Here is a 26,870-nt window from a genome sequence, read left to right on the forward strand (position 1 = left end):
ATAATACACAAACAGAAAGAGACAGATTAACCACAGACAAACCCCTTTTGCAGAATTACCTGGGAGAATGACGACCAGTACAAACTATTTAAGACACATACATTCACATGTATGCTCTATGCTTATATGCAGTAATTGACCACTATTTGGATACATTATACTGTCTGGGACGGGCTGCAGATGTGCTTCAGCTGTGCAGAACGACTGAAGCCCAGCAGAATGCTGCCATGCTGACCAGTGGGCATTTGTGTAAACTGGGTTCTACTGGGTTTCCTCAGCAGGATGAATTTGATGGGCATCAAGCATAAAAGTCCAAGTTTTCATTTCTGTAAAGTTAGCTGGAGACAGATAGCAGCATTTATGCTGGCTTTATGCTTTACCCAAGCAGGGAGAGGACAGGCGATGCCTGATCCAGCACACTTAGCACAGGGCAGCCAGACAGTTACTGATCCAACTTCAAGATGGCTGGGACACGACTGACTCTGCACACTGCAAAAACAGCTGACTTGGCAGAGGGAGTTTTGACTGAATCAGTCCTTTGCCAGTGGAAATTTTCATTCAGCAACTGAAATACTGAAGGTTGATTTACTGCAATGTCAAACTTCTCTTGTTTGCTTAGCTGGACTTATTCTTCAGCTGCGACTAACTTACCCACGGTTGCTAGAAAGGAAGAGAAAAGAAAGAAAGATTCCTAAAAGATTTGTTTTTACCCTGAGTGTGCTGGACAAATCGTTGTCCCCAAAATGCAGTGTGGTGTTTCATGGCAGCCCTCAGGTCCTTAGGCTGATCCAGCTCTTTTTCTCAGGGTTAAGGTATCCTGTACATCTGGGCACATAAGAATGGCACAGCATCCTTCACAAGAACCAAATGTCAGGAAAGATCTCTACCTCTGCACGGCCCAGATCACTGTCTGCTCAGAGGTGAAAGACTTCATGCTGTACATGGGGATGGTAACAATGACCATATGCAAAGTGCCAGTAATCCAAATGTACACCCATTGCTCTTCCAGGAAGGTGTGACACAATGCCCCAGGAAACAGGTATCACTTTTTGAGTGATACCACTGCTAGAGAGTCTGACATTCCAGGCAGGATCCCAGACTTGCCTATATCCTGCTTTTAATGTCAACTTCCACAAACATACAGCTCCATATAGTTCCAGCTATGGGAAGGGACACAGACTCCAGCAAATAAATAATAATCAGGATGAACACTGCAGCTGTGCTCTGTCACACAGCCTTGGATGTTTGCTTGGCTAAGTGCTCTCCTCTGATTAATGTCAGAAAAATATAGGAGAGCATTTTGATCTTTTTTATAAAGGCTGCATAAATTGCATTTGTTCTTCATTGTTTTTAATTGCATGCAGCACAGCTAATTGCCTCATAATGCCAAGGGGAAAAGGAGAGGTACTCTCTCTGACCCTAACATTTTCTTCTCACTTCAGTGGGTGTTTGACATGCAAATAACTACAGGTAAAGTGCAGAAAGATGAAATTCCCAGGCACCAGGAAGACTGATGTCTTCAATACAGACTCAGAAGGAAAACTACCATGTAGGAATCAAACATACATGATCTCCAAATCTCTTCATGGCAGACTGTCAGTAGTACAGTCATAGCTTATTCTATCAATATTTGAAAGTTAGTGTAAATGCTCCCAACAAATTATGAAATAGATGTAACAAAAGCTGAACTATTTGAGTATTTCTTAGGAAAAAATGTAACTAAGCTGGCATTTACGTTTTTAAAATAAATTTTTCAAAAATCACAAAATATCTAGGGAGACCTCCTGAAAATTTACTTTAATTCAAAACACAGTGCAGTCTTTTTACTAGCTATGATCAGAACTAAAATAAATATCCGTATCTTCCTACAGCTAGAACTGAAAATATCTACAAAAAACAAGAAATGGTGACATGTTAAAGATATCTATTCCACGTCTCTGAAAACTGCATTGCTTATTAGATATTCTGTTATATTGCATGAAGTTCTTTTATATCAAATTTTATGATTGAGTTTTTATTAGTTATATGCCAGTGTCACAGCAAACTTTAGTAGCATAGCTCAACGGTGAGAGAAAAATATTCTAGAACTAATAAAAATCTTCCCTTCTTTGTTAAAGCCTTGAAAACTCAATCAAGCTTCTCTTCAAGCTCAAACAGCACATTTTATGTGTTTTATTCCTTCACACATAGAAAAAACCCCTCATATAATGATATGTATTTTCATACAAGCAGACACTGAAACAAAACCTATCAGGAAAATATTCTGTCCTTCAGAGAATGTACTAGCTACACGAACAACATAAGTATTGTTGCCTTAATTATTATTATTTCATGGTAGAAAATTAAGTTTTTTAGTGAAGAGTCAACACCTAGGATGTTTCAATTAAGAAAAGCAGATAAGAAAGTTGAAGACACTGTGAATGTTTCAAGTTCCTGGTATTTCTAAAGTTGAACTTCTTTTAGACTCCACTTATAAAGCACCGTGATTCCTGTTCTCTATGTGGTACACTATGGTAGCCTCTCAAATGTAATGCATTATTCCTGAAAGAGGAGCAAATGACCTTCATGTACCTGTACAATAACTTCCTGGAGGCACTGCTGTGGCACTACAAAATACAAATATACCAGGGTTTGGACAAAACATTTGGAATTTTTGCCTGAAGGGGGCTTGGGGATCACTTTTAATGTACTATAGTTTTCAAATAAAATTGCTATTTTCTGATAGAAAGCATTTGCACTATGATGTGCACATACATCATTTTGTCTTTTAAACAAAAATAAAACCTTGTTAGATTAATTATTTTGGTCTTTGTTCCTAGAGTTCCTTTTTACTTATATGTATTTTAATTTAGAAGTTAACATACACTTAAAAGCACCTTTTTTTCCCCACAGCTGCTTCTCTGGTTAGTCAAACCCACCACTATATTTCTGTTAGTGGGTTTCACATAGCACTCTGTGACCACTTCCACCAAACATGCCCTTTGGACCACACCGTGTCCTGTTTCTCAGTATTGAGAACTACAGGAGGGTCCTGCCTGCAAGATGGTCTTGAGGGGTGATGTTCCTTGGCCAGGAAAGTAAATTAAGTCCCAATTTCTCAAAAATCAAGGCAGGTTTATTCATTTTCCTAAAAGGAATGCTGTACCCACAGAAAATGGTACAAATAAATTAATAAACTTGGGAAGTAGACCTTCTGCTTATCTGACTTGGCACTTAATTTGGCACAAATTCAGATAAAAATCTGGAGGTTTTTGAGGGTGGAAAGAACCCTCCGTGAACAGATATTTCTCTGAACTCTTAACATAAAGGATAGTATCAATTTGTACTTTCCACAAGCAAATCCCAAATGAAACAAATCCAATGATGCCCTTTAAATTAAATCACTGAAAATTTTTTTATTTATGAGTATTAAATAAAGTTGGATGTCATTTGTTTATCCGTTTCTGAAGATTAATGCCTGCATCTACCAAAAGACTTCCTCAATAAGCTATGAGGTATGTTACACATCAAACAAATGCTCTATTTATGGGCTGATTTAAAAAAGGGAAAAAAAAAATTGCTGCAAACACAGCAGTGCTAAAGGTGATAATGCAGCAACTGGATACTTTGGGATGTAGACTTACCTATAAATGACAAATAACTATTTTGAACATAACATTATGAAACTATTTTTCTTCTTCCTGGCTACCAATAAAAGCATGCTCAACAAACTCTCACTCTATGGTGTCCTAACAGTGTGAGCCACCATAAATTGCTAATCTCTAGGTAGCCATTTCCATATTTTTCTAACAGATGGTAGAAACAGTGGTGCCATTAAATATAATTTATTCTCATATTAACCCCCATTGGTACGTTTTCCTCTTGTACATTAATGAAAACTCTGGTGGGAACAGAGCCTCAGTAGCTCTGATATTCAGTACAGATTTTCATGACTATCACACATTTGGGGAATGGAATCAGCAGATGGCAATGAAGTGCACAAGGAATGGGCCTGTGAAACAGGCTTCCATCAGAAAAAGTTTGGGGGCCTGTGCAGGACACATCATTAATGATCCAAAGGAATAAATTTTAATTGCTGTGTTACCCATGATCTGTATAACAGATGTAACAGTTGAAGGCAAGATGCATTGCCTATATTTGGCTGTATTAGAGAAGAGATACAGAGTTTTGTAATGATAGTGATGAACTGATTCCTGACACTTCAGGGTCCTGCTACAGTCAGCTCTCTGCAGGCAGCTCTTCTCATTTGTTGACAAATGCAGTCATGACAGTAGATATCCAAGGCAGCTCTATACAGGCCAGGTCACCTCTGGCAGGGTTTATTTATGAGCACACAGGCTCTGTGGAGTTGCCTGCACTGCTTCTGGGGGACTGGATTCAGTGTGGGATAGTGGCTGAGCAAACAAAACCTGTCAAATCTGGGCTTGTCAGGGTTTCTCTGCCCTGCTCTCCTCAGCCCTTCCAGTAACATCCTTACTCTGGCACAGCTTTGCACAAATATAGCTCATCCGGGCAAGGCTTCGTTCACTTCCATGTGGCTTTACTCCTCCTCAAACAAGGCTGGATATACTCAGTATATCTCTGCAAGACAAAGTGGGTCTGACAATAGCAGTATCCACCTTCCTTTTGCTCCCCTCCTTTTCATGTCCTGTGGTTTCCTTACTCTGTGGAGTGCCCCAAAGCCATGATAAACAGGTGAATGCATTTTAATTTGGAAATGGCAAAGGCTTAGTTCCCCAGCGAAGGAGACTGTTCTGGAAGACAAAAGAAGAGGATACTCCTACAGTTTGAATAGGAAGACTGGAGAATAGAAATAAAAGATGGTCAATCAGCTACTCGTTGGAATTAATACTGTCCACCACACTTTGCTGAAATGCCTGAGCTTCTTGTACAAACAGGGTTCCAGAGATGCCTCTCTTTCTATGCAAAATAAAAAGCTATGAAGTTCTCCAAATTCACAAGGTTTCCAGGTGATGACTGGCTTCACTCAAGTGTTTTCATTTGAAGTGGAAATTGGATTCCAGAGAGACCAAAGCAGAAATGGGCTTCAGGACAGTCATGCACCACCATGGCATGGAAGAGTTTCCTCCCATTTAAATGAAAGGTTTTGGTGAGCAGCAAGACTTTAATTGCCAAGGCAAGAGAATTGTGCTTGAGATGGAAAAAAACCTGAGAGAGGTATTTAGGAATCCAAACAATCTCATTACAACACTACACCTGTCTGTATTTCAATAATGCTTTATGCTTTAGGTCAGTTTAACACATTTTGCCAATAATGCCTGCATCAAGAATACCCCCCAAAACAGGGCATACGTTTTGAAATACAATTGCAAATCTGCCTCATCTATACATAACTTGTCCCAAGAGTTAACTATTCTCAGTGTGGGGGAAGAGGAAAAAAGAAAAATAAAACATTTTATGAACTAGATTTGGCTTCAGCTTGAAGCCACTGGATTTTTATGAATGTTCCCAGCAACTAGCAAGTTTTTTCAACAGTCAGGAATCTCTCTTTTTATTTGAAGCATGCATAGACTACAGTCAAGATGTGTTTGACACCTTTCCAGATCCCTTGCTTGGGTCAAAAACTTAAGGTAGTAACTTATGCCTCTGCTTCCTCATCAGAGATCTTCTCCCACTCTCCAGTAAATACCATGAAGATGCTCCACTATCCTGCAGTGACAGAATTAGCTGTAATCATTCTGCAGAGCTTGGAAGTATTATGAGAAGCTGGATGGAAGAAGATACTTATCAGCATAATGCTTTAATAGGAACAAAGGTGAAAAATACAAAAGCCTTCCTTATAGAACTTGCTTAATTATATATTCCTGTTCATCTGGCCAGGGGGACTAACTTGTTGTCAAGAAAGAGCCCAAAAATAGCAGCCGGCTCAGGTGTCTGCTCAGATATCATTTAAAAGTCAGCATGCCTAGAAGCTGCACATTGTGTGCTGCCAAACACCTGGCTCAGGACTTTGTCAGGTCTGCCTTCCATTGTTTATAATTTCTCTGCTGCTCTGAGAAATTAGTAGATCCTTCTATACCTAAGATTTAGTCTACAGAAAGCAAATCGAAGCAAAATCTTAGGCCTGTCTCCTCTTCAGAAGGATGTCCCAGCTATTCTGGAGAGTTCCTACCTTGGAGCAGCATGATTTATCTAAAAGAGCAAAAATGATTTTCTGGTTTTCCACTCTGCAGCACCCATTTTATTTCATGCCGAGGCAAATAAATGCATCTACTGCTGTCTTGCTCCTTCCACTATAATGTATAGCAGGTTAAAGTCACAGTTCAGATCTCAGTGGGTTTCAGGTTTTAATGCTCGTTATATATCAGGGGGTCAGTGTTCTAGCAGGGAAACACAAAAGCAATCTTCAAGAGGCATGAAATTTCTTATGTTTAGAAACTCTTCATAAAGGTCAGGGGTTTTTCAGCTTTTAAAAAGGCAACCTGCAATTTAGAATGCTACCAAAGTAAAAATTTCTCATGGATTAAACACCAAAACAACTGAACACCCAAACCAAAAAATAGTAGGCAGTTTAGAGGAGGAGACTTCTGAGCATATTCTGCTATTATCATGAAATTAGGAGAAACAACTATCTCTGTGAGCTGCCAAGCTAATGACGCATGATTTCCAACATCTCCCTCCCATGAGGGTTTTCCAAAATCTAATAGAAGTGTATGCTTCCTTAACTTCTTTCTTGTGGATTTTAATTGGCTTTTTCCCCTCAGCTTGGCATAAATTTTCATAGAAAGTGTAATTTGTAATCCTTTTGAGATTTCTCTTTCTCTCTTCAAGATGTTTGAAACGTGCCTTTTTATTCAAAATCATTGGGTGTGGGGTTAAAATGGAGATAAACACCCATAGCATAACTTGCTTAGGTCTCATTTCCTGAGGAGACTCAGCTGAAACATTATAAAACTGCATTTAGCTTTCACCTTGCATTGGTTTTTATGACCTAGTGGTGCAGTCCTGCAACCACAGACTGCAACTCCAATGTCTGCCAGCATAACACTCTGCTCTGCTTGAGAAGTAGCTCAATGAAAAATTGAATGTGGATTATGAAAAGAGCCAAACACTAGTAAAAACAGATGCTCCTGATGCTCATGTGTAAACCTCGTCAAAAGCATATCTGATAAACAAACACTAAAGAAAAGATAGATTAACATGCACAGCTAGCCTATTCTATACAAATCACATTCATAAGCCAACATTTACATAAACATCTTCCTAAGTAATCCCCTTACAGTTATAATTTTTGAAAGTGAATAGGGACCCCAGGGAAATAAAGGGTCCAAGCAAATAATCACACTGTCTGGAAATCAAGCAACCAAAAATGCCCAACGCTTACAGTGGCAAGTAATTTCTGATTTTATTTTTTTTATATTTCAAGACCCTCTACAGTTCCTTTCTACCTTTTTAAGTGAAGGTTTCACAGGGATAATTTGGACACTTTCAAACACAGTAGCCTATGACATCAAGACATTTCTTATCTACTTCCATAATTTCCAAATAAGTCAAGGTTAAAATATCTTTTTTTTTTTTCAGAGAAGGGCAGCAGCTCCTAGCAGTGAGTGGTCCAAAACTGAGAGTGAGTGACAGTTTTCACATGAGTGTTTCAAATTGCACTTCCAGCAACAGTCATCTGGCATTTCAGTCCCCTCAAACACAATTAGGAATTAATTAGAAAGTTCATCAACTAGCTCTTGGTGGTTGGAGTTCTCTGAAGGTGCAGAGAATGAGAGAAGATTGTGAGGTGGCTTTCCCAAATTCATGCAGCATCAGAGCACACCAAAAGTCAAAACCCAGGGAAGGGTTTGAATATTCATACTGTAACTAAAACTTCCTATGGAAACTGAACCAAAGCCTACAGAAGCCAAAGCAAGTCTTCCTATTGACTTTAAAAAGCTTGGGATCTAATGTAAAAGAATGTTAAGGCACATACAGATATAATGTTTCATAAGAAAAATACTATTCTTTTTAATAGTATATATTTCTTGTTTAGCTGTACCTGACTTTTGCTGCCTATGCCTGAATTTTCTCCTCTGATGTATGCCCATGAACCAAGCTCCCAGAATCTTTATTCATGCAATGCTCCAATTGAAAACAAATTTTTAAACAAATAAAATTACTGGATTCAGCATTCAGCAAGAAATATTCTTTTGAAGACCACCCATCCCAACAATGTGCCTCAGGCAGATATCTTGGTTTTGGTTCAAAAAAGAAATTTAAGATGAAATCAGAAGTCCAAATTCTAGTTTGACTTTCATTCTTATCTGATTATACTCAAGCCATTCAATCTTCCTAAACTCTGAATCAGGAAAGGATTTAAGCCTTCCTTTCTTACTTCCTCTCTCCAGTTCGTCACAAAGACACTGCCATTTACATGTTAAAATTATTACCATTCTTCTCTATCTGCGTCACAGTTGCAAAAATATCTCATATCCAGACAACTTTCTTCCAGTCCACATGCACATTGTTGAATGCCCGGAAGAGATCCTCCCCAGTAAAGATGCTTTTCATTGGCACGGCCAACCCACCAAGCAAATGGTATTCCATCTGGATGAAAGGGAAAAACAGGGGGGAAAAAAGAGAGAAAGAGAGAGAGAACTTGATAAGCAAATTGGATTCTCCTGAGAATGAAAAAGAGAGTGAAGGTAGAAATGTTGGACAATAGTGAAAGAAAAGATGCAAACTACAGAGTAACAAACCATGAACTTTGCCCAAGTTTGGAATACATGTTGGGAAAGCAGCAGTTCTATTGTAATCCCATTTGGAGGAGCAGAGGTTTTCCCCATAGAGCTCATGCGCCAATCATGTGAGAACCTTGGTGTCTTTCAGCTGAAAAGACTTTTGACACGCGAACCCAATATCATTGTCTGCACCATCTGTGTCCAGTGTTTTTGTGTGACACCGTGGGGAGATCTGATCACTGACGGAGTCTGAAAACAATTCTCCTGCCACCACTCACACTGGATAGCTGTCTTGTACCATGTAGTATTGGCCCAGGACCTCTTGCAGAGTCATCAAGTTTTGAAGAAGACTCTAGGTCTTACACTGGAATTTCTTACCATTGGACTTATATATAAAGAACAAAAGTCTTCAGAAATAACACACAAACTGATCTATTACTATGGGCTCCTCTCAAAACTAAGACCAAAATTTCTATCAGTTTCCAAGGGAGTAGGACTATTGTTCTCCAAGGGTGGAATTTGCAAATGCAAAGCTCAGTAAGATTTTAAAGAAGGTAGGACATAAGTGGGAAAATATATTTCCCTGCTTGGGAATCAATTTATCCCTGTGAAGCTATTTTCTACCTACAGGAGCTCTAAGATCTGTGCATTTATACAAGCAGAGATATTTTTTTGTTTAAATTTCAGAATCCGTTATGCATCAAGAATTAAGTATTAATAGTAAGATACAGTAAGCAGAATCAGATGTAATGAAATTCACAGATTAATATTTTCTAAGACTAAGTTTCTTGCAGCTCAGATAACTTTTCCATTGATTTCTTAATCCTTAAATCAAGAAATGTAATCAGTTATACCTAAGGTAGATGGCAAAATTTAGCAAAATTGACATATCAAGACTTTTTGATCAGAGGAGCTTGGAAAAATGAACTGCACTGCTAATGTAGAAAGATGCATCATCATTTTATTCTTCCACTTTACTAACATTGTTAATAGGGAGTATTTCTCCTTATACAAAGCAAGAAAGACTAAAATATGAAATGCAATCAAGGTTAACTGTAGAGTGTAAGGAACTAATTAAAATGAGTTTTAGAATCACTTGGCAAAATTAATTCATGTTTATTTTCCTTCTAAGCTTAGACTGTTGAACTGTAAATTTGTGAAAAAAGGAAAATAAAAATAGGAAGAGCAACTCCATCCTCATGATACTAACAATTAAGACATGACGAATTTGACCAATACCCAAAGGTACTCATTAGAAAAACACAATTCAAGAACATCTAAGGATTCATCTTACAAAAATGTACACACTCGTTGTAAGTCTCATATTATTATCAACATATTTATGATTTCTTTCTTTTCTATTCAACTGATTTTTGTGAAGAAGTTGATTGTTGCAGACAGTGAAACAGTTTTATACTATATTACTGGGAAATTACTTGGTAAAGCTTGGAATAGTAATGTTAATTGAATAAAAGGTGATTTGTCTAGGAGTAGAAATAGATATTATACAGAAGTGCTTAATCTAATTTTAAAACTGCCCATTCTGAAAAAAAAAAATTTAGATAAAGATAAATATTTCAGGCTAGTAGCAAATAATGGTATTCATTAATTAAATGCAATCTGTGGCAGATTCTTGTGGCAGAAGTCATTATACACTTAAACATAACACTGAAATAAACAATCATTCACATAAATTAAGAATAAGCAGTTTTCTGACATCTTTTTCAGATCTGTTGTTATTTGTTTTATTGAGCAATACCAAACAAACAAACACATTCTGATTTATGGTATAGACTAGGGAAGTGGTAGAAGCACCACAGTTTGAGTCATTTACAACTAAATTAAATACAGTGCTAAAAAATAGAGCATTCAACATTATAAGGAATAATCTCAGATTGTCAAGGGAACAGACTATAAAAAAACAGGGTCTTTTCCAAAATTTTATTTATTATGCAGAGTTCTGCCACCCTTTTCTCAAGATGAGCAAATTTTTCTCCATAACTAGTCCCTTAGAAATCAATTGTATTATTAAGGAACATTATGCCCTGATTCTTCAAAACACTTTTCCACATGCTTAGTTTTTTAACACATGAGAAATCACAGAGGTATTCAGAAATGCTCTTAAATCTAAGGTACTACAGTAACCTGCAGAGTTTAGGAATTCTGAAACATATATTGTATGTCATATACCTGTAATGTTGAAGCAAAGTAATACTTCACTAGGAATGCAAATTAATCTATCTCTGATTTCTTTCCACAAAATTTACTCCGTTATACCTTGGCAGAGCTGGAGGATATCTTGCACTGAGATTGAGTTTGGTCAACTTCTGTTGATTAAGATGCTTCCTTACAAGCCTGTATATTTTTTGCAGTATCTTCACTTCTGTAATCATGCTATTATCATTTTTTCAAAGCATTATCAATTCTCCACCACCTCAAAATGAATTCACTCCCTTTATGTGGTGAAGCCACAGACCAAATCAATGACATTAATCAAGAATTTAACTTGAACCCATAACCTTATGGTTATATAAGTCATTAAAATTCTACTTAAAAATTTCTCAACTAAAAAGTCCACTTATAAGAAGCGCTACTAATTCTTCATTCAGTGCTTACAGTGTACCTGGAAACACATTATTTAGGAAAAAAAGTCATCAAAAGCCTACTGCAAAATAAAAGCAATTTTTCTATATACTTTTTTGTCTATTTATAAGAGTAAAAAATTCTTCTATAAATAATTTTTTTAGGGTTGTCTTTGAACTCCATACTATGGTTTTAAAGGAGAACATGTGTGAAAAAAAATCCCAAACCAAGCAAAACAAACAAGCCCCAAGTGACTGAATTCACCAGTAACAGAACAGAGACCAGTTTCTTTCAAATGATTTCCTTCTGTACTGCTTAAGCTTCTTTTGGTAGGTTTTAATTTTGATTAAAAAGTCTTCAAGAAATGCATCTTTTTTTGTTTTATTTCCTTTAGAGGACAATAACCCTTTGAGTGATTATATTGTCTGGAAATCTCTACAAACAGCTGTGATGTTTACACCACTCTTTTTACCATAATTTAGTACTGTATTGAATAAAAAAACTAAACAGGCAGACTGAATACTGAATCAAAACAACTACTGCTACTCATTCACACTGCCAGGCAGATTGCAGAAAGTAAGGTTGGCACAGGCCTTCTGAAAGGAAAGAATAGGGGGTTTCATCTTCAGTTGATCATCTTGATATTTTGCTCTACCTGTCTCCATAGGCTGGTTCTTTGTGGTCCATTCAACAGCTGTATGTAAGAGCCAAGACTCTGAAAACCCTGACATATACAATACTGCCATATATATGGACAGGAACTCTGTGCCCACCCAGCAGGACACAGAGAGTCAGTTCTTCAGCAGATCCCCAGTACATACTCTGCGTGTGCTTAACTAAACTGTTCATTGTTAGCTCTCTGTATGAAATCTGTTCCAGTAGAAGCAAGGCTGGCACAGACTGTACAGTTAACAAGCACAGAGGCTGAGGACTATGAAGATGAGAGCGAACACCTGGAATTGGTTACGAAAGATCCTTAGAAGGAGATGCAGATTGGCATCAAATTCACCTGCATTGCGTGTCTGCCTCTTCCAGTGACAAGAATGGTTGAACGCATATTCAGTGTCCTTCTACCAGCTTACAAAAAAATATGTCTTCTTAAATCTCCCTCTTGCTGACAGTTCTCTCATTTTCTCATTAGGAGACACTGATACTTCTAGAAATATAAGTTATTTTTAAAGGTTTAAAGATTGCTCATGTTTTAAATGCCAGAGAAGTTTTTCAAAAATATTTGTATAGGCATTCAGAAGCTGGAGGAGAACCCAGAAACAGCATATTCCAAAAGCATTTAGAACTAAATAGCTATGTGTATAAATTCCAAGCAACTTTTGTGCACTCAGTTTGCCTTTATGTAGGTAGAAAGTCTTAGTATTGTCTTTCATATTTATACTGCATTAAACCAACGCCATGCAGTTTAAAAAGTACTATGTTTAAAATATTTGTCAGGATTTGTCTGCATCGTTTTCCCGGTTGTTCTTGCTATCTCAACAAACAAAAAATCTGGAAAAAAATTATGGAAATATAACAAGACAGACTGGATCCCGTGTTAAACTCCTGCACTGTATAAACCTAAAGTCTGACACAGTACTTATAAACCCCTAATACAGCCAAGGTTTTGGGGGTACCCAAGTTACTGAAACAGCTCAATTCCAGTTGTTTTTCACCACCACATCAATTTATTTGCACTTGTCTGTTGAAATACTAAAACCATATTGTACTGAAAGAACATTCTTTGGCAATCTTCTTACTCTCTTTTTTCTTTCAAATTCAAAATAAGTTAAGTAGAACTGAATTAGTTAAACCTTACATCTATAAATTTTACTGATTAAAATGTAGATTAATTTACATCCATGCTGTTTTCTCCTGAAAGGAAAGATTCACATATCAAGATGTAGTGATATTTAAGAAAATACTGATTGTGGAATTGCATAGAACAATCAAACCCAATTCTGAAATTGTACTCAAAACCATAAAATACCTGTTTGCACCAACTACTCCAAAAATATCAAATCCTGCAAATCACCTGATACATTGAACAATGTGAAATATGCAGTTAGTGTATTTTTTTATACATGTATCTGTATACAGTACACATGGATATGAGGCAATTTCAACCTGAATAACTGAATTCAGAAGCCTATCCAGAGTACAAATTGTGGCCTCAGCTAACCAATTTTTAAAAGGCTCCGAATAAATGGAGAAAAGGGTAAGACAGTGAAAACAAGGGAAATTGTGACTCAGTATTTTTTGCAAGGGTTTACCAAGATCTTGTTTTCCCATGTTTAATTTTCTTTTTCCCTTATACCATTTTCATAGCATTTTTATATTAGAATTTTTATCATAACAGTGACATAAAACCAAATCTTCCACTTTGGCCTTTCAACAGGAAAAAAAATACCATTTTGATAAATCTAAGAAAAGGTATTTATAATAATTCCGGACAAAAAATGGACAAATTGGAGAAATATTTCATATTCAGTGGAAAACACAAAATTAATACATTCCCAGAGGTTGTTTGTTCAGTGAAGAAGTCTGTGGTATTAATGAGTCAGAGCCTGTATTGGTTTAAACAACAACTCACACTACTGGGAAAATATACTAATAACACAAAATGGGGCGAACTCAGGTTGTGTTGCTTTAAGCAGTATGTGCTACCCATTCTTTGAAGTGGATGCTGAGATATAGCAGTGAAAAAAGTTGCTCTTTGGTTTACAGCTCTCAGTAGGGGTCCTGTGGCTCTGCCCTGGCAACTATGGAAGCAATACCCACCCTTCTGCACTTCACAAACAACGCTTTTTGTAACTCAAGATCAGATTATCTTGGGGAAAAAAAAAATGTAATAAGGACGAGGGAAAAAATGAGAGTCCTCAATGACATGGTTCCTTTGAACATTGTTTACTCAGTGAGCCATCAAGTAGCCCACTTGTTTTTGTACCATACTACTCTGCTTCCATGTGCCTCTTTTCAGTGCATCCATAATGACCATCAAATACTTCCTCCCTTTTACTCAATGGCATGAGTAAGTGCCATTTATTTCCCCATAGCAATTATGTCAATTTTATATTCCTTTTTCTTGCTTAAAACTGTAACCCACATACCACTGCCCTAATTTTCAGAGACGGCAAACACGGTTTGTTGGAAATCACAGTAGGTCCAACACTGCAGCAAGACAATCACTCTTCTGTACTGAATAGCAAAGGTGCTGCCCAATATTACTAAGATTCTCACTGAATTTGATTACAATATCTGGTCAGGTCCTAGAATCCTTATTTTGAGCACCTATCCAAAAGTGAAGTAGTCCTGCTAATACCAGTGGACCTACTCTCTGGGCAAGATCTATTTAATCACAAAACTTGTTCCTCATTCCAGAGTTATTTTGTTAAGTGTGGTTAGGAAAAGGGGAAAGAAAGGCAGCACTTTTCTGACATTTTGTTTCTCGTCAATCAGCTTTGCTACCAAGGTGCACTGCTTTCACAGAGTCCCAGGCTGAAGTAATTGCTTTAAAAAAATGAGAAAAAAACCCAAAACAACAACAAAAAACCAGAAAACAAACAACAGAAAAATCCATGTAGTAGCATTTGTCTGCTTCTCTTAAGGAGAGAAATCACTCTGCCTCTGGAGCAGCTGTTATCACAGCACACCCTGTACTTCATGTAATTGTTAAGATATTCTCACAGATGACAATGGGCAGAAAGAAGGTAAATAAACATGGACCTTTGTTTTTTCTAGATTTAACAGGAGGCTAATGAGCAGAACTGCTGAGCTGCAATGACAGAGTTATGCAATCACACACAGTACTTCAGTGAAAGCAAAATCTTCATCAACCCTTTGAGAGACAGATTTGAGGATGGGCATAAGCATTTAAAACCCAAACACTTTTAGATGCTGAGGAAGATTAAATCTACATCCAAACTAAAATTTTATGCCTCATGAATGTCTCTGCTGAAGGCCAAAAAAGGCTGAAAATATTATGAGTACTTGCATTCTCCTTTGCCAGCTCAGGCTGGGTTGTTTTCTCAATAAATTTCTGACCAAGTGACAAGTTTCCTGAAAGATGCAAGTGGGATTTCGGCCAGAAACAGAAATGATGCGAACAGCTGAAGGCACGCAGGTTAGGAAAAAAACCAACAACAAACAAACAACCCAAACCAAAAATGCAGAGAAGATTATAGCTTTTAGGGACAAGTGACAAAACAGAAAAAAGCAGCTTTGAATCTCCAGCAGTTTTGCTGAAGATGAACTGGATACCCCATGCTGATGTAACAAAAAAAGTATCTAATTTCCTCTATTTTATGCATTCCAGCTCACCTTCAATTTGAAACTGTCTCTCTTGCTTTCAATTCCTTTTCTTTTTCCTCATTCCCTTTTCCTTTCCCCTTTCCTCTGTTTAACCTAATTCCTCTAGATAAATTGAGATAAATAAGTCTTACATTGCTTGAACAGACAGGCCTATGATGTTGTTGCATGTTCTGCCACATCCTTACTCTGTACTGGGACCAGAAACCCATCAGTGCCTGGTAAATGAGTTAATGAATATGAATGAGCCACAGTGGGCTCCAACATGACCCTGTCTGGGCCAGAGGAGGAAGTCCTGTTCAGCTGATGTCTGGACGTTTTTTCTTTGTTGTAAGTACAGCCAGTAAGAATAATGGCAGTAAGATGAAGCCATCATTTCTTGCCCTCACACTGCTCAGCCAGTTCCTTTGTGTTCATTCTCATCCTCCTTCACCAATACCCTCTCACCCATTTCCACTGAAATGTCATTCCATGAGGTGGCTCAATACAGTGCCCAGGAAAGGGTCTTTCATTCTTAATAATTTCTTCTGCATAAGTATAAAATTAGTGAGAGTAAGTAGTAGTGGGTGCTGAATTAATGGACTAATAAACAGAAGATAAACTAGATCATGTCATTCCAGTTCTTGTGAAAATGCCATCAGACACTGAAGGGTCACATGGGATTTTGGGGTTCTCTGCACCTGCAGCAGACCAGCACTCAATGGCTCTTTAGGGCCTGAGAAAGACAAGAGGAATGAGAGTTACAGCCACTCTGCATGCAGCTAGTAACACAGCCCACTCTCTCAGTGTCCTACTGAATCCCACCCACATTATCTTATGCACTAACTGCTTGAGTTGCCTACATGGCATGGAAGAAAGAGTGGAAGAGATGACTGAGTTTATGAGTTTAGACAGATCATATGCTCTTCTTCAGAGCTTTATTTCTAAAGCATTTTATAATGGATGTGAAAGGGCTACAAGGTAAGGAGAGAGTACTGAACTAAAGCATCTTATAAAATACTGCAAGGTGAGAGTAGTAGTTTATCACAGCAGTTTTTGTTCTTAAATGCTATTTAAGTTTTCGTAGATGAAAGCAATTTCAAAGCCTAGAAATAAGACTGTAGAGGACAGAGGGGAATAGTTGAAGCATCAAAGACTGTGAATGGTGCATCAAACCATAAACCAATCATTTCACTACAAGAAAACTTGGTATTCAACAATTATTCACGGAAGCATTGAAGTGAGAAAACAACTTTCATAGAATGGTAAAACTACATTATAAGCAACTATCCCAGGAAAGACTTCTGGGAAGAAACACTTTGTAGCTCATTCTTTTACTATTATTTTCCAGGAATAATAAAGTACAGATACAACAACTGGTATAAAAGCATCCAGTTCCAGTGAAATCAGAGTAGTTGTGCTGATTTGCAGTGACTCAGCATTAAGCTGTTCACAGGAAGACATAATGGTTGAGGCTGGAAACCATTTTATCCAGCCCTCCACTTCAAACTGTTCTGAAACAGATTCAGGGTGTGAGAATTCCTTAGACAAACTCTGTCTGTCACTGGGATGGGCAAAAGAACTATCCATAGGTATGCAGCAACTGAAATACAGGCCTGAATGATTGATTTTCAAAGTGGGTAAGAGAGAAAAATTAATTCTATATTTAATCTATCTTGAGTTCTCCATTGTGACAGCTCAAGCTCTTGGGGCAGCGCATGGATGAAGAGTAACAGAGGGACCCTACCTGCAGCACTTTGCACCTCATGCACTCAGAGTGGTGCAACATGGAGCTGTACAGCAAAGCCCCCAGCTCTGCACAGCTCCCAGGTTCAGGTACTCTCACCTATCTACCAGCCTGGGCCTTTCACCAAGAAAGCCCAAAAAACCTAGGGCTGCAGCCTGGCCTCACAGTGGTCTAAAAGTCAGGGCATAATTAAGAGCAGGTTGATTGTTTATGAACACAAGCAAGCTGGAATAAAGATGAGTGGAATTAATATAAGGATGAATCCAATTCTTGCAGGAAGCCGTGGACAGCTTGCTGGATAATGCCCATGATAAAATGCAACTTGATAAACTAGGAAAAGAAAATAGATAAAATGGGGACATTTGAGACATTTAATAGGAGACTAGATAAGTTACAGAAAAACATGCTGTGGAAAGCAATCTCTGCTCAGTCCTTTGGGAGGAACTACATACACTAATAACAGCTCTTTTCCCCCCTTTATTTTGAAAAGTGTCTAAGTAAAAATGGAATTACCTTACTCAACAGAACTGTTTCCTATATGTGCAGTTTTAACTATCAGCATTAATAATGAGAAAAGGATCCTTATTATTACTTTTTTCACCCCTTCTAACATTTCACCAATACAGTCACTGGTGACTGAAATGGACTGTCTTGAGATTTGACAACCCTCCACAAAAGACAGATTAATTTTGTTCCCATTGCACTTGCAATGGCAGCTTCTAGGAATAATAAAAACTAGATTTGGGTATAGAGAATCTTTATTACCAATATTGATTCACGAAGCAATGAGAACACACCTTGTCCTTCAGCTCCCAGGTTAACACAGCATGGCTGACAGTTAGAGAATAAAATCTATTTACACAGAGTGAATCTGACCAGAAAGTCATTAGGACAATGTCATTTCCACAGTGTACCTTTCTGAAGTGCAACCACTAACTGGTTCCTGTAAGTGGCTGATAATAACTGAATTTCATGGCTGAGATTTATCTTAAAGAAATCAGAAAATATCATCAGTAAATATGCTGAATTTCTTAACTGGAATAAAAATAGAAAACCAGTCTTAATAGAACATAAATTAGAAGAGATAATAACATATTGCTAATCACTTTGAAGCCACAATCCCTCATTAAATAAATTAGAGGATTTTCCTAAAACTGATAATAGCACTCTCAGATATTACTGGGAATGGTATTTCTGTTTTGGAAAGAATCCTTTGGAAAATGAGATAACATCTCAAGTTCCATGTAAAATTATTTGGTCAAATGAGTATCTTTGGTAAGAGGGAAATCCAGTATCATGCCTATCATGCCTCATGCAGCTCTAGATAAAAAGCCAGAGGGCCTTTTTTATTTTTATTTTGTTGTTTTGTGTTCTTTTAATGGGAAAAAAGGAAGATATTTAAATTAATGCTAAACAGCTGTAAAAGTCAGTGTGCAGAGCATGCAATATATTTCCCATCCTCTACAAGACAGGCATCGTAAACAACCACAATCCAGAAAAGAGTTTAGAGAATAATATAGGCACGTTTCTGAGTCGTGTACTAATTATGAGCCAGAAAGGCAGCTTGGACAAGCAGAGTGCAAATCATGCTCTAAGCCTCTCCTCCTACTCTTTTGTCACATCCCTACTGAATTGAAATCTCACAGGGCCAGTTGAACTGGATTATTTTTTCCTTCTAAAACCTGTTAGTTGGCAAAAGACAACACTCAGTTGCATTTTACTATGATCACAAAGTCCAGCACAGCAGTGAAAAAGTCCAGTTTGAGGTTCTTTGTCAAAAAAAAACGCAACAAAAACAACAGTTCAACTTGTTGAACTACATTCCAGTATCTCTGAGAGGCTGCAAGCATTACTGCAGCTCATTAAACTTCTTTATAGTCTGATGTGTTACAACACATTCCAGAGCAATGTTAAATAAATAAATGCTGATTTGACACTGCTTTCAACTGCAGAGCAATTCTACTTTCCTCAGTGTTACAATTAATGCCAGCAGTTAATGTCTTAAGTGGTGGAATTGGAAAATCAGCTACAATTAACAAATGCAGTCAAATTTCAACTTAAAGATATACCCCAACTATGGTATGGCATTAGTTCAGCTGTCCCTGTCTCAGACTGCAATAACAGTTCTATTGGTCAGAGCAGCAGGGGCGCCATTTGTCATCCTAAGGAAGGCTGGAGTGCTGTGAAATTGGGCACTTTGGAAAAATGCAACTGGAGCAGAACATATGTATAGGCAAGACCATGAAATGCACTGGCTCCAAGCCAGCACATAAAGAGAAAAACAAGACAATGTAAATGAAAAAATTCATAGAACATTGTACTCAGAAGATGCTCCTATTGATATATCCTGAACATCCTTAAAGGTTAGGATGACAACAATCTGTCTTCTCTGTGGAATTGCTTAATCAATTTGCAACTCTTTTCTTCAGCCTTTTAGTAACAGGTTTACATCTTTCAACTAGATTTTCTATTTAGTTTCTGCTATATAATTGGTCTCAGGTTCCTGTATATATCTCTATACAACTGTAACAAACATGGGTGTGTATATACATTCCTGCACTGACTGTACTGCATAGAATATGAACTGCCCAACTATGCTCTGTAGCTCTACTGTCACTAACAGAGATTATTATTCATCTGAAGATGGTTTTCTGCTCCTATGGCTGAATGAAGAATTCAGCTGTAGCTTTACCACTTCAGTGAATACTGGAATGGGCAGAAGCTACAGAAGAATGAGAACCATGCAACCATGAGAAATCCCTGTCCTTCCTCTCTTTCCAAAAGCAGAATAGGCCTATGTGTCTTCTGTATTTAATGGTGAGAGAAAGAACCAGTATTGGAGTCATTCCATAATCAACAATCTTCATGAAGTAACAATCAAGATCTTTGTGTACAACGTAACCCTCTACCACAGGCCTTTCATCACAGTTGATGAGACAAACCTTTCTGTGGGCTGCATCAAGGCTGTGAATCAGAAGTCCACGGGATCACCACATACATCATCATCTTTCCTTCCAACAGTAAGGCTCCTTAATTAAGTGCACCTTCCTCAAGCCAAGTATAATCTACTACAAATCCTGTCAACTACTGGTTTGGAGAGATGCAGACATCTCTATCAAATAGTGTGCTTGGGTGGAAAGAGTACAATTGAGGCAGGTAAGCCTCTTTCAGACTGGTGTAGGACTTTGACAGGGTATGCATTAATACATGTTATTAGAGTTTTTCAACAGCTATACAAAAGTAACTGGCTCAATCACTTCTATTTAACTCTCTAAATCATTTGCCTGCTTTCTTTTCAAGACATGGAGGCCCAGTGAGGCAGGCAATGAAGTCATGGATGAACAGATCCAAGACCCATATTTAAAATAAGAATCCCTGAGGGTAAAACTTCTTTTAAAAATATATGAGAGCCACTGTCACCAACCCCTTCTCTCTACAGAGATACCTGTATTAGTATGTACACCTCCACAATAATGGAAGCTTTTCTTCTCAGATTTACATTAAGGAATTAATAAATACATGTTACATATTTATGGTTATAATACACTCCTAAGGATTATGCTTTTTCTCCCATCTGAAGAACAGAACAAATGCAAAGGCAAACATTACCCTGATGTATGCTTCATTACAGAAGAGGCTGCAGAAACAATCAGCAATAAGCACCCTCTTTTAAAGAAAAGTGACAACTTCCCTACCCTTCCCTTATCTCAGTGCTTTTTTTCTTCCCTGAGTCAAAGAACGTTTTTCAGTGCTGATGTGCTTTTTATTTTCTTCCATCCGCATTCAACTGGTCAAGATAAGGTGCAAATGCCCAGAGATTTAGGTAAGAGTTGTTGGTATTATGTTGTAAATTCACAGATCCAGAAAACTGATATGCGTAAAGGAAGCCACCCCCTAATATAGGAAGAAATGTTTTTGTCTTAAAATGTTTCTTTTCTCTTTTCGGTAGGTGAGTAAAGGTTTGAACCATACAGCTTTACTTTTAAATGAAATACATAAATGATTCCCAAACAGCTGGCCTACTTAACACTACTATGTAAACATCTGTTCATATTCATGCATGCAAATATGAACATCAGCTAACAAGTCTCTTAGGCTCAGATTAGTCTTTATCAAGTCCTTCCAGAAGACACTCGGGTGGAGGCCAATGAGTGTGTGAAGTGGGAGGAAAGAGAATTCTTGAGGTTTTTTTTTTGGAGAATTGATCCTTGGAGGAAAGATGGATGATGGAGAATACAAAAGAAAAAAGAAAACAAACCCCAAACAACTACACGCAGAAAATAACATTTTTCAATGTGTTTGCTTTAATAGAAGTTTTCTTTCCTGTCTCTGTGCGGTGGTTTCCTACTTCATCAAATATTTTAGCAGCTTGTTTTGTAAATGGACTTTGTGGCAAATTTTTATCCCCCTCTATTCAAACCATCCTTTGAAAGTGCAAGGGTCCCAGAACTGCTCCTGCTGAACTAAATGGGATTCTTGACATTGACATGAATGGAAACAGGCCCAGGTCAGCTGTATGCCTCATTAGATACACAATTCTATAGCACCCTCTAAAATTCTGCTGAACTCTCTCTTTCAAGCAAATAAAGCAAGTAAACTCAAAGGCCATGAAATGTCACTATTACATTTCGGCACTTAAACTGAGGCACCTGATGAATTAGTCATCTTCTTGCCAGGCATCTTAGAAAACTGCAGCCCCTGAGGGATTTCCCCTGGCCGTTAGCACTTATTGCAAAGTCAAAGAGAGAAAGCTAAGGTTATTGTTTTGCCTGTGGAATCAAAATATGCTGAGAGAGCATGTTATTCCCTAGACTTAGAGGTTTATTGCGTTTCTAATTCACACCTAAGGTCACCATATGTCAAGTGAGTGTACATTCTGCTACCATGGCTACTATCATCATTTTAACTCTAATGCTAAACAGACCTAGATTGGAACAATACTGTTTTAGAAACAGCATAATTTAGTGCTCACAGCAAAAGACTAGTCTTCTGATTAAACATTGGAAAGCCCAATGGTTTCATCTTTGGGTTTGTCAGACTCTCCAAAATCATACGAATGATTCAATCACTCTGGATCTTTGTTTTCACATCAGAAAGTCAAAGACCTAAAAGCCCCGAACAAAGTAAACAAAGCTAGTACAGCAACAACTGGGTCTTCTCTATTGAGAAAGATTAAGAAATTAATCAGTCATTGATCAAATTTCATTCAGCATTAAAAAATACAATATAAGGTTTGAAATCAGATACTTATGACCTGACAGGATCAGACCACGAAGGCAATGCTTCTTCTGCATAATTCAATAATGTGAATTTGACCACACGATTGTCATTCCTTGTCATTTAAGGAGTCTCACAGTTAAGAGGCCATAATTGTCCTTTGGGTGTTATCTTAAATACATTAAAAAAGAAATTGAATGCTTTCACCACATTATAGTTGGGACATTTTTTCAGAGCTAATTTCTTTGTCTGTGAATTATTCATAACACACTTCAAACAGGCTCTTCTGGATAAGGTAATTGACCTTGTCTGCATGAAGCACCCACTACCTTGCCTTGGGATAATTAAATCTATGATTTGGTCCATTATTCAAAAGTAATGTCTTTTCATTAGGTTAGGCAATATATTATCACTCAACTAGTCACCTAATTCTGCATTTAACGTATTCAAGTTTTCGCTGTTTTATCATAGGTTACACTCATCATGGCAATATCTCACATTTAGTAGCAGTGTAACAGTAAGACAGCATTCTCTTGATAAATGGAAGAAGGACTTTGAGGACTACAATTTCAAGATTTACTTGTGTTTTTGCAACCTCAGGTGTCTTTGTTTTTTTGTGGGTAAAAGCAGTAAAGGATATTAGTTCAGTAAAAACTAGTGTGAGGTCAAAACTCAGGTATAACTATTTTACCAGGTGGCAGTAGTTATGCAAATACACATATTGTTCAGTGGAAACACTTATTTGCTGTAGAAAGATATGTTAAATTACATGCATTACACATATATGACTTCCACAGAGTTTTACTGTGTAGAGAAACTCTTGGTTAGCCTGCCATCCAAGGATGCAATTAACAATGCTGGCTGTTGCTTAGGCTAGGTCTGAACCATTTTGGCCTTCCTTGTAACAATCTTTTATTACGGTTCAATTCTCTGCTACATATTCCCTCGAAAAATCTTTCTCAGTGAACACCAAAGCAACTGATTAATTTCTGCACATGCGTGGAGTGAAAACCTCTGAGAGAGAAAGCTGAAATAGTTGAGCACCCAACTCTCTCCTGTACTCCAACTACTTTGAAACACTTCAGCAGAATAAAGCAGCTCTGAATCTATTTTAGTCAGTCACTGTCAAAGTCCTCCTGCATGAGTAAACCCTTGAGTGGCACAGTGATCTGGAGGAGTTCCTGCATCAATCCCTCTCCTGGCTCCAGAAAATGGCCAGAGATAGTATTCTAATTTATATTGCACCACTCCAGTAATCAGGCTGAAAGATGTTCTCTGCCCCTCTCTCCTCAATAGTGAGGGGGACACCTCTCTATTCTAAGAACAGAGCACTGTCTTTTTCAATCTGTCAGTGCTTAAGTGTTTAGATGCTGATTGCAAATACTGCATTAACAACTGTGGATGAACTTGTTCACTTCTCTACATATCTGAATTTTTAAAATGTTCCTCTGTTTTGTAGTTTGTTTTACACTAAAGTGGAATTTAATGAAAGAAGTAATACCCAAGGAGTTAATCCAGAATCTTACTTGCCTAAATCACTATAAATATACTGAATCCAGTGGAACTGATTCTGCATATCTTTGAGCTTTGTAATTTTTTAGTCTAATCATTTGTTACTGTAGTTTCTCTCACCCTTTCCATTAATAGAATGTTAGCTATTCAAAGCTTTTTAATCATGTTATACAAACACAATTCAGTCTATGAATTGTTTATCTTGATTATACATTGTTTGAGTGTTCACTTAAAATTATGAAGCATTGTTTTAGAGAAGAAATAAAGACAAGGGCATCAAAAAGACTTCAAGGTGTTACAGTGAACACTTTGGAGGCCTTTGGCTGAATTCCTATTTGCATGAATATTCAGGAACAATCTGTTCATGCTTCAGGAAGAAAGAAAAAAATCTCAGTATAATGGTCCAGAGTAATATAAAAAAAAAAAAAAGATTATGAAAATTATCAAAGTGAAATTGAAATGAAATTCTAATAGGACAGGCAGAAAATAGTTGACATTTATCAGCTAAAAGAAAGTAGCCAAGGGAAATATTGTTCTAAGCAAGATTACCTGCAACTGGCCTGGCTGCTAAATCATATTTCATAATGGTTGACTGCCTTCCATTGTGTAACCACAGTTGTGTACTGCACATTGATGGCTCCTGTCGCTGTAATATGGTTATGTTTACCCATTAGTTTCTGCTTTTGTGCCACAACCCAGCAACTATGATATTATAATGGTTCTAATGGTCTGTTTCACTTTGTTCATTTACCTATTAATTTTGGCAATGGCATATTTCACGGAACATAAATTTCATCCTCTGAAAACATGAAAACCTGTAGTACAGTATGGTCAGACAGATTTTGGAGCTTTGTACAGAAGTAAAATGAGCTGTCTGGGGTGGCATTTTGCGAAGCACATACCTCCCTCTGGAGGCATAGGTTGTATCTAAGGTGATTATTTCAGCAGTAACAGGATGTAATTATTCACTCAATAAAATTCTGCCTCTATTAAGTAGGTGATTCTAATGTTCTGCAGACTGACTGGTGGCCCTAGCGTGTCTCACAGAGGTAGTAAACAAAATGCAACACAATCTTTTTGTCTGAATCCAGAACACAAGTGTGCAGTTGGAAGAAAGTGACCTAGAAAGCCGTTGCTGCTTTGAACATGGAGGCTCTGAGAAAAGGACCCCAAAACAGAACCTGAAAAATGCTCATTGCAGGAGAACCTTTCCTCACCTGGTGACAGATATTACAGTGGCAAAACAAATGGACCAAACTGACTTTTCACAGCCAGAAAAAAAGTCAAAGGGAGATGAAACAGAGCCTACTTCGGAAGAAGACAGCTAGTTCTGGAATCCCACCCTCTGCTGTTACATTAGCTGTCAGTCACGAAGACGTCTCTCCAAAAAACAGCCCCTAAACTTCTGCCACACAACAAAGTAGTTTCATGTGGATAAAAATCTGAGAGCTTGAAATCACAGTGACAATGGGAAGCAAACAAATGCTAATGTTCAGAAAGCCTTCAGCTCAAAGGGGAAAAGAGTAAAACACTACTTGTCTTACACCAAGCCTGACAATGATCTAGCTAGTTCATTCTTCCCTTAGTAGCAGAAGGGTAAGGCACAAGAGGTACCTCCATAAATCTCACACTTGGAGTGCAAGACTTCAGAGGTGTTCATCTGGGAGGAATCACCCTTTTTAAGGTTATTTATGTGGCTGCATGATCTTGACCAGTGGTTTCAGAGTGGTATATTCAAATAGGTCTAATGGCCCATACCAGGTTCAGGCCAAATTGGCATCAGTTGCTGCTGAACAAGAAATCTACCCTTAGAGGAGAACTGCATAGATTAATTGCTTAACCTTCCTAAACACTAATTTAAAAAAAAAAAAAAAAAAGTTTTCTTCTGGGACTTTTGAATTCTGCTCTTGAGTGCAAAGGAAGAATGCTCTTGATGTTGCTTTGAGTCCTGGACAGCTCAGGTGGGAATATACTCCTTGGTTAAACCAGTCTGAACCTTCCTTCTATCAAAGGGGCTTGGAAAAAAAGCAGGCTCAAAAGCTTTTTCCTTTTTGTTCTCAAACTTTCTGGCCCAGCAGATATCAAAAAAGCTTCTCTAAAGAAGGTTTTTAAAGTGTTATTTTCTTTCAGGTCACCACATCTTTCTAGCTACTTGTCAAGTTTCAGTGAAATCTGGTCCTCAGCAAATCAGTGCAGGTTGGGGGGATGTAAACAATTCTCAAAAAAACTCGTGCTTCTTGGAAGTAGAAGAATTACACAACTTTTTTTCCCCAAGGTCTGGAGACATTTTCTCCAAGCTTTCTTACCCTTAGCAGACACCTAAAAGAGCTACTTTTATGCTCCCCTTTAACACCAGATAGTTCATATAAGAGTAATTCAGCATTTTACTTAAAGAAAGTTTTTATTTCACTGCTGTTTGAATACTAAGTATAAAGTAATCTCAAAATATAGCCTTCAGCTGATCCTCATTGTTTCTTTTCTCCTGTCTTTGCCTTCACACTTTCAAACACAGAAAATACATTTTCCATAGGTTATCTTCACACTGTAATGGGGTTTAAATTCCTGGGCTTCAGAGTAACAAGCAATGAATCTGAGCTCTAACATAATCTATATGGAGTAAAAGTGTGACTCTTTTTCCACATGCTGCCATTTTCTTTTCTCATACTTACACTATATGAATAAGTTATGCCACTGATCATTTTGTGTGTAGCCTATTAACACCTCTCTTTTCCTGGTCAGACCAATTAAAACAAAAATCAAAGCATAGGGGTTCCATCCCATCTGATTTTCTGCAAGTGCCTTGCTAGGAATGTACTTTAAAACAGGGGTCAAATGAACCCAAAACACTC

General features: G+C 37.6%; 1 protein-coding gene across 1 annotated transcript in view; it reads right to left on the reverse strand.

Annotated features, from left to right (window-relative positions):
• Positions 1-26,870, reverse strand: part of CNTNAP5 (contactin associated protein family member 5) — a 285,860-nt gene that overhangs the window by 52,606 nt on the left and 206,384 nt on the right. The window contains exon 14 of the mRNA XM_050339553.1: positions 8,397-8,553. Within this exon, the coding sequence (XP_050195510.1) occupies positions 8,397-8,553 (157 nt within the window). The remainder of the gene's footprint in view (positions 1-8,396; positions 8,554-26,870) is intronic.

This window comes from Myiozetetes cayanensis, unplaced genomic scaffold, assembly GCF_022539395.1.
Source record: "Myiozetetes cayanensis isolate MyiCay16 unplaced genomic scaffold, myiCay2020 scf9, whole genome shotgun sequence".
In the NCBI taxonomy this organism is placed as follows: Eukaryota; Metazoa; Chordata; class Aves; order Passeriformes; family Tyrannidae; genus Myiozetetes; species Myiozetetes cayanensis.